The sequence below is a fragment of the Aulonocara stuartgranti genome, assembly GCF_965226115.1.
Source record: "Aulonocara stuartgranti genome assembly, chromosome: 9".
In the NCBI taxonomy this organism is placed as follows: Eukaryota; Metazoa; Chordata; class Actinopteri; order Cichliformes; family Cichlidae; genus Aulonocara; species Aulonocara stuartgranti.
This window is the reverse complement of record NC_138960.1, coordinates 5,037,944-5,047,115: the sequence shown is the minus strand read 5'-3', so window position 1 is coordinate 5,047,115 and position 9,172 is coordinate 5,037,944. Positions and strand designations below refer to the sequence as shown.

At 41.8% G+C, this 9,172-nt stretch overlaps 1 protein-coding gene across 1 annotated transcript; it reads right to left on the bottom strand.

The window, feature by feature from the left end:
* Positions 1–232: 232 nt before the first annotated feature.
* On the bottom strand, positions 233–8,402 carry LOC309714576 (histone-lysine N-methyltransferase set-1-like; the record flags this gene model as incomplete). The annotated part of the gene is made up of 8 exons (XM_082547120.1): positions 7,421–8,402; positions 5,056–5,164; positions 4,626–4,788; positions 1,917–2,109; positions 1,052–1,148; positions 902–963; positions 522–636; positions 233–288 (listed from the first exon to the last, which is right to left on the bottom strand). The coding sequence occupies exons 2-8, from the start codon at positions 5,156–5,158 to the stop codon at positions 233–235; spliced, it is 789 nt and encodes a 262-aa protein (XP_082403246.1). The 5' UTR covers positions 5,159–5,164; positions 7,421–8,402.
* Between the last annotated feature and the right edge of the window lie 770 nt (positions 8,403–9,172).

Genomic DNA, 9,172 nt, shown 5'->3' with positions numbered 1-9,172 from the left:
TTCTGCAGGAAAGCCATCTGGACCTGGAGCCTTATTATTGTGCATACTTATCAGGGCTTCCTGGAGTTCACCTGGTGTCAGTGGTGAATCCAGTGCCATTGCTTGAGTGTCCAATAATTTTGGAAGAGTTATGTTGTCCAAAAACTGATCAATTTCTTTTTTAGATGGGTTTATTTGTGGTGAATACAACGTTTTATAGAAATCCCTGAAAATGTTGTTTATTTGTATCGGTTCATATAATGTGTTCCACAGCTCTGGATGATTGTGGCACCTCTTTCGATTTGCTCTCTGTACAAGGGAACACAAGGATATTCAGTGCTTGACTTTCGTTAAGTCAAAAAAACACATCTACGCATAACGCAATCAATTCACATCCCTGACTGTTACAATTCTACTCAAAATATCCATCAAGACACTATAGAATCATCAGAAATGTCCCAATACTGGCACATTTTTCATGCAGCAAACCTTCAGGCATGTCATGCATTGCCAGAAGTTAACAACATTTACTCAAAACTGACCACTGGTAAGTTCTTCTGAGAACGCTTGGGGTGACAACTCCTGATACTGGACACCAACTTCACCAATTAACTCTTTCAGAGAAGAAGTGCCACGCTGACCTCCAACAGAATGCACCTAAAAAGATGCAAAGATGAACAAGCATCAATGGTACAGTGTCCATCTGATCAAGAGGGACACTCTCAGTCAAACCTTAAAACACCCAAATGATGTTGAGAGGGAAATGCACTGTTAAATGATGACTACCTGTACTTACAATGATTTAAAGACTGTACATGCAGTATAATTGTAATCAATTGATAAACATGATCTTTACAAACCACACTATTTACCAAACTACACATTGATACAATCTTTAGTAAACAGATGAATCCATGCTAACCTCATGCTCAGAGTTGTCTGCTGTAGGTCTAGATGACTGACACTCTGCTTTTAATTCTCTGTCTGTAGAAGAGAACACAAGACATGGAGGCATAGTGCTTTGCAAGACCCCAGGGTTTAACAGGTAGTGCTTACTCAAGCAGGGACTCACCTGTGAATGAGTCTGTAGAGATCACATGGTGCTCCACGTCATGGGCAATAGGCTCTGCAACACACTGTTGACCAGAAGGGATGCTTGCGATCTTTAGCTGGGTATGAAAAGTAGAACAAATATTGTAAACATCTGGCAGCTACAGTGGAAATGTATTTAATCCACTACGAGTGGTCTTTTCTAACCAGTGTCCCCTCAACCCATGTGTTTTTCTGAGTATGCCAAACACTGGAGATGAAACAGTGAAAGACTCAGTTTGAGCTCAGATGTCAGGACAGTGTTCTCACATACCTTGAGTTTTGTCTGTGTCAGACACACACACACATAGTTAAGCATTTTCTGTTTCACCTTCAGTTAAATACAGTTCTAACTCTCACCCTAACTGCAAGGAAACAGAGTGATTAACCCTTACCTAGTTAAGTGAAGCCAAAGTAAGACAATACTAAGAAGCTAAAGTGACTGTGAGTAAAAGGTGCATGTATATGCCTGACACAGAAAAACCCAAGGTTTTCAAGGACACTGTCCATCAGCCTCATAATGACATCTGAGCTCAAACTGATGCTTTCACTGTTTCACCTCCAGTGTGTGGCCACTCAGTAAAACACACTTGTGGAGGGGACACAAAACAGATAAGCTTGCAATCATCACTTGGGAAAGTCATACAAATTCAAGATTTAGCTAAACCAGATTGAATACCACCAAGAGGACATTTAAATATTGTGACTAGGGCTGAAACAACTAATCGATTAATCGACAACTAATCGATTATTGAAATAATCGTTAGTTGCAGCCCTAATTGTGACATCTAGATATGTATGTTTTAAACAACAATTCATAGGGGGAAATTTTTTTTTAAATGACCCACCTTTTTCCGCCAGGGCCATTCTTTCCCACCATAGTCATAAGTAATTTCACTTCCTGCCGCAATTTCCTTCAGTGCAAAAAGGCAGAGATGTGGCTTCCCTTCTGCTTCAATCAACTTCATTCTGCAATTTGGTGTCCTGTGTTCATCGTTTACTAGTCGCCCAAATGACCCATCTTCAAGTGCTCCATCAATACTGCAAATTTGGAAACATACATTAAACAAACATTTATAGTGACATGCCTATGAACTATACTATAATTTTTAAGCACCAACACAAACACAACATCCAATACAAGTTTAGTTGTTAAATGCATAGTTGATAAGTTAAAGAGGGTCCATCAGTCAAGGACGCATTGCTTTCTGACTGAGATAAGTGTTTGCGCTTCTACTTGTGCTTAGAGCTTAAACGTGGTTTTGTTGTACTGTTGCGCTGACCTAGGCTACGTTCACACTGCAGGTCTTAATGCTCAATTCCGATTTTTTGATCAAATCCGAATTTTTTGTCTGCTCGTTCACACTACAAATAAAATGCGACAGCAAACGAGCTCTAGTGTGAACGCTCAAAGCGGCCTGCATGTGCAAAAGAAGATGTCACACAACGCGCTCTGTTTAGACACAGAGCAAACAATATTGTTTGACTGATGGCCCTTAATATAAAGACTTCGGACTTCACGTTTCCCAATTTTTGCTTTAAGTTATTTTGTTATTTACATAATAATGTAGATAACCTAATAATTATCCTTATTGCTGTTTTAGAGAGGAGCGGTGCTTCAAAGGATAGTTGCAGATTTCTGTCAGAATCTGCAGATTATGCAGTACAAATAAAATGTTCACGTTTCTCCAACGTTGTCTTCCCAGCAGTTTCACCGGGTGGCCAGGAAGCGTTCGCGATGTCTTATCGGGCGCTTCTCCGGTGCTGATAATTGGCGTCTGTCTTGTGTCAGTGACGTAAAAGACGGATTTAATGCGACTTGACCGTTCACACAGCAGTCGCTTTCTGAAACATCGGATATGTATCGGATTCAGGACCACATACGAAAGTGACCCAGATCGGATTTGAAAATATCGGATTTGTGCCGTTCACACTGTCATACCATGATCGGATATGGGTCGCATAGGGTCAAAAAAATCCGATTTGATGCGCTTTTGCCTGCAGTGTGAACGTAGCCCTAGTAGGTGTGGCTGTTACTCTTCTCTTCTCTTCCTCCTCTTGCCCACTACCTGCTCTGTGCTGCTGCTTGCGCGTGGCCACTGATTAGACCTTGTGCAATCTACAGCTAAGCGCAGCCTGGTGTGCACTGCTCTGCCAGGTGAGTTGAATTAGAGCAATCAAGGGCGGGCGTGCCTAGTAGACCTTAAAATGCATGCAGCAGTCATTTGACCCGAGTGCGACATACTGAGAGGACAGCAAACCAAGCACAATCCACTTTCCACTGTGAGGAAGCCTTTGAGTTAGACGGGCTATCGGTAAGCTCGGACTCATATTTGCTGCTTATATGTTTGGGAAATATGGAAGCTCAATTGTGGAAATGTATTTATGCTTTGGGAAATAGTTACTGCATTTAAGTTTAAAAAATTATATTGATATTAAAATAAATGTTTAAGTTTGAATAGATTGTTTATGTAGATAGTGTTTCCCACACATTTATGTTAATTAATACTAAAAGTAATTACCCCAAATCCTTGGTTAAATCTTAAAACTAGTGTAAATATGTTTGGTTTAATTTAAGGAAAATAATTCTTTGTAAAAGAAAATCCTTGGTTAAAGTCTTTATTAAAATATTTGTAAACTCTAAAATGTATACTTTAAAAATGTAATTGTTACAGAAAGTGTAAAAAATGCAAGGTAGACCAGTTTATTTCATCTTCGTTGTTTGAAATTACTCACCTCTGATTCAAAAACTAATGAATGTAAAACTAAAACTAGGATAAATGATAGTTTAGACAAAAGTGGCTTTACTGAAGTGTATATTTTTGTTATTTCATTTGTCTTCTGTATAATGCATTTAATTTATCTGAATGATTAATGAAATGTTCTTTATTTTTTTGTGTTGAAAGGTTTTTCACCTATCCATCAAGCCATCCATCTACCTACCTCACAGGCAGAACACTTGACATGTACTATTTTGGCATTGTACATATTATACAGTAGTTTTGGACACAGTATAACAGTGCACGAGTCTCCGTGTCCACATGTGCCAAATGCGCACAGACACAGGGCCGCTCATTCAGCCCTGGCCATTTGAATTTTCTCTTATTATTTTCTCATTATTTTCTCTTATTATTTTCTCTATCTCTATATTATATTTTAAATCTTCACAGCAGCGTGAGCACACTGTCTTAGCTGTAAAATGTAGGCTTATATTATTACCCCTCTAACCCCGTACATTACGCCCGTGAGTGTGTATTAGAGAAGGCACACACAGGCTTAATACGGGGACTAACGGGCCCTCAGCATATGTGGGAGTCCCGTCAGTCCCCAGTACCGAGAGTTCCCGGGGACCACAGGGTCACCGGGAAATGACGGAGCCTTAGTAAGAATGAGATCCCGCTATTCCACGGGTCCGTCACTCCCCCTTCTATAGATTCTGGGGACTGACGGGGCCGGGTACTAGAGGTAAGGACTCGTTAAAGAGCAATATGAGATGTTTGCTTCAGAAATCCTGACCTTGCAATAGAAATGTAAACATTCAGTCATTTTGAATTTACCACAATGTCTTCTGCTTCCATATGAATTCAAACATGAAGCCTGAACATGCGCTGGGGTACAGGTTACGTCTGTGTTCAGCTTCAGTTGCATCAATAAGCTCCCCTCTATACTCGACCACGAAGTCTCCTTGTTTGAAATTGGCTAAAGTGAAGATGCCACGACCTGAAGAAACAACCATATTAGAGACACAGGTGTGGCAGCACTGCAAATAATCAATTCATTAAATATGTATATCTGTAAATAACAAGTATGCAATGTTGTGCTTTTTTCAATTCTACATATATAATAAAGAAAACATAAATAGCCAGGCTCGCTAATAACTAAATTATTAAAATACCTTTAATTTTAATTTATATTGATGTTTGTACAGGTCGCCACTGGTGATGCGTAACCCCTCAGTCTAGCCTGCAGTGTGTCGAAGTCACTCACCTTTAACTGAATTAATAAATTTAATTTCTAACATTGAATTCTTGTCTCTTCTTGCAAGGATGTGATTAATGGCATCCTGAAGGGGAGTGGTTCTCCATGACATGATTTGCTAAGGAAATAAGATAAAAATGTAAACAACATCAAAACTTCAAGCCTTTATGCTTACAAGGGCATTAGTAAAGCCTGAATGAGAAGCACCCCCCCCCCCCCCCCCCATGTTAGTGTACTATTAGTTTAAGGTTATTTTAGTTTGATGAGTAGTGATGGGCAGATGAAGCCCCATGAAGCACTGAAGCTTTTCATCCAATTGGTTCACCCCAACGCGAAGCTTCATGAAGCTTCATTTGCTCTAGCAGGACACCTACTGGATGTAAAAATAATAGCTGGCATGAATTTGAAGAGTGTGGCATTTTGCACACAGCCTGTAAATGTCAACAACAAAAGGAGTGTGTAAAACATGTATATTGTAGTGATGGCAGTATACTGTGTATATTTATAGTGGCAGTATGGGAAATGATTATTTGGAAATGCTTGAAATGGAAATGATCATTTACTGTGAGGTGAGGTGTGGTTGGGGTGTGGACAGTAGTTGTGCTTTTGTAACGTTGAGGTATGGACAGCTACACACTGAGGCTTTGAGCCTCAGTCCTGCCTGTTCACATTTTATTCTGTAAAAACTAAATTTTCACTGCTTTTATGACCTTTTTAGTGGGGAGAACATAGCTAGGATTTAACGATTTAACAAATCTTTTGAATCCTTTGTCCTCCACAATGCTAAATGGCTGGGAGTCCTCAATCACCATGCTGACCAGGGCTTCATCTATTTGAGATTGTTCTCCTGAGGAAAGACAATAAAGACAAAGCACAAATATAAATATCACACACGTAACTTATAACAGTTGTATAATATTGTTATATCATTTAGTAACATTACTGCATGCTATATTATCATGACATTTGATGGCTCACCTGGTCTTGCTCCACAATCGGTGTTCCTCTTATTCTCATGCAAAGCTCTGTAGTGCCTAAGCATGGATGTTGTTGTTATATCCCAGCTCCCTGGCACATAGCAAACACTTCACCTTGTACAAAAGTCAAGACAGCTCAACATAAATTGTATTGCACCATCAGTATCATGAAAATACATCTTCTGTAGAAATTTACATACCTTGTTGGGAGGAATAAAATCAAAATGTTCCCACACAGGGGAGGACATCCTCCTCTTCTTAGCTGGCTCCATTCTCTCCTGACTTTCTCTCCTCACTCTCATAAACCTCCAAACGGTCTCCAAACTCTCTCTAACCGCAACTCTCCATCAAACACCCACATTTTGAATGAAGTCTGAGGGGTTTATATCGCTGTCATATCTCGCGGCAAAGTTCGAACCACTTCATGAACCAGTCACGTGGTACAGCCGGGCAGCGAGGCTTCGGACGTCATCATTTTCAGCTCCTCCCATAAATGAAGCAAGCCTCGATACGCGCTTCGCGGAAACGCCCCCTCCATTACTCAACACACGCTCCGAAGCCTCGATACAGAACGTCCCATCACTAGTGATGAGTGCTGGAGGGATTCTGATTAACAGATAAATGGATGGGGGCAAGGCTGTATTTGTGCAGATTAACTTGACTGTGTTCCACCTGTGTTGATTAAGTCAAGTATCTGACATGCTCCACCCAATTTTTCTTATTTCACTAATAGCATGGATACTGAAACTGTTTCAATTGAGTTCTATGCTTTCATTACATTAACATAACAGACACAGACAAGGCTGATGTCTGAGTTGTTTTAACAGAAAGCATGCACTTGCAGATATTAAAGATACTTAAATGTCCTAATTTAACTAAAACCTAACTCTGACTTAGCCTAAACCTGTCTGTCAAACTAAGCTTTAGATCTCTCAGGAATAATGTGCTTCATCAACACAACTATAAGAGAGCAAAACAAATGTGTTTGGTTTTTTTACAATATTTTATAAACAAATGTGTGCAGAGTGACATCAATACTGTCTCAATTAAATTTCATGAATCTAAAAAAGTTTATTTGTATTTGCCTTCCAATGTTTCCTTGGTATTTGGGCAAAGATCATCTTTTAATATCTTAAATAATCATCTCAGAACAGGAGGAAAACAGCTCCAACTACCACAAAAAAGACAGGTGTGAGTACTACTGCTAGTACAACTGCATCTACTACAACTACTCCTACCATTAGTACAATAGGTAGTAGTTACTAGTTACAGAAGTAGTACTTATAGTAGTTGTAGTAGTAGCAGCCATTTTACATTAAACAAGTGTAGTGATCTTGTAGTGAAAAAGGCCTTCTTTCAAACTCAGTGAAACATCACACACTTGTGTAATTTCTTACCTTGAAACAAGTGATGAGATTAGGCCAGGGTAAAAAAAAAACCCATCCCGGTGCTTGGGACAGTCCGGGAATCCCCGCCCCGCGTGTTGCTGTGACCTCCGTGAACCGTTCCGCGTGCTCCGGCCCGCTCTGCCGTCCTCACCTCGTCGTGGTCCGGTCCCCGCGGTGTGCTCTCCGCCGTCCGCTCGTTGTGGTCCGGTCCCCGCGGTGCGCTCTCCGCTCGTCGTGGTCCGGTCCCCGCGGTGCGCTCTCCGCCGTATGCTTTCCACCGTACCTCGTCGTTCCCTCACCTGCCGCCTCACCACGGCTGTGCCTACTCTGAAGCACTGTGTCTGTCAGAACGTCCGTCTTTTAAAAGTTTCATAATTACCGTCTTACCTTTTCTCCAAAGCGTGTCAAAACTCTGCCAAAATTGATGGATGAATAAGAAGCGCCCAATCAGTCGGTCTAAATCATTGATGTAAATATCAATGGTCTAAATGGGTAATGTTAAAATGCGCATGCGCAGCTTCCAATTTCGCGCCATGTGTATAATGTCCCGCGCTCGTGTATAATTTCCCGCGCTTGTGTGTGCGGCATGCAGGGACAACTCGAACCGACAGGGGGGAGTGGCGGACACACAAATATACAACATATGTCAAGTTTTTGGTTTACAAAGACTTTTGAGAAAAACACTTTTTGGGTATTAAAACATGCCCAGAAACCATTTTAAAAGGTCAATTTTATGAGGACAGCAAAATGTCCTCATGTAACAGAGGGTCCTCATAGCTCTTTGATTTGTCTTGAAAATTGTCCTCCTAAAACGAAAAACAAACACACACACACACACACACACACACACACACACACACACACACACACACACACACACACTTACACAACGCACAGGCAAGGTACTCTTTGTTTGTATGTAGACGTCATATGTTAATGAACCTATGCATATTCATGTAACCTCAATAAAAGAGCAGTGTTACGGGGGAGCGGACGAGAGCAACTGGGGTTAAGCGAAGGAACGGCGTTTGTCCGGTTCTCTCCCGTGAGCAAGAAACATGAAGAACTTTGCCTACTTCGTGTCTTGCTTGCTGTGTAATAATATTGTCTTCAACGTTCCAGCTAATAGGTTCAAGCTACTAACCTATCAGCGTTTGTGCAGGTAAAAACGGCTCTCTGTGGGGAGCCGTTGCTGTTCACACCTAACTTCTCCCTCCCGTTTATTTTGCAGACGGACACCTCGAACAGAGGGCTGGGGGCCGTTTTGTCCCAGCAGGTGGGAGGGGCTGACAGCCCCATTCTCATCAGTCGAAAACTTACGGATCGAGAGACGCGCTACAGCGCAGTCGCGAAGGAGTGCCTGGCGATCCGGTGGGAGGTTGACTCCCTTCGTTATTACATCCTGGGGTGACCATTCACTTTCTGTTCGGACCACGCCCCGCTGCAGTGGCTCCACCGCATGAAGGATGCCAACGCCCGGATCACCCGCTGGTATCTGGCTTTGCAGCCGTTTAAGTTCAATGTGGTCTTCAGGCCGGGTACACAGATGGTCGTGGGCGATTTCTTCTCCCGCTCATAGAGGGGGGAAGTAGGCTGGTGGGGAAGCTGAGGCGGGGTCGTGGTTTGCTGGCCTGCTGCAGAGGAGGGGTGTCTGCGTCTGAGGCGGGTGCCAAAAATTGCAAATTATTTTCAAAATAAAAAGACACTAAGCATAACCCATGTGTGTGGGGGTCCTGTGTCACAATGCACATCCAATCTGAA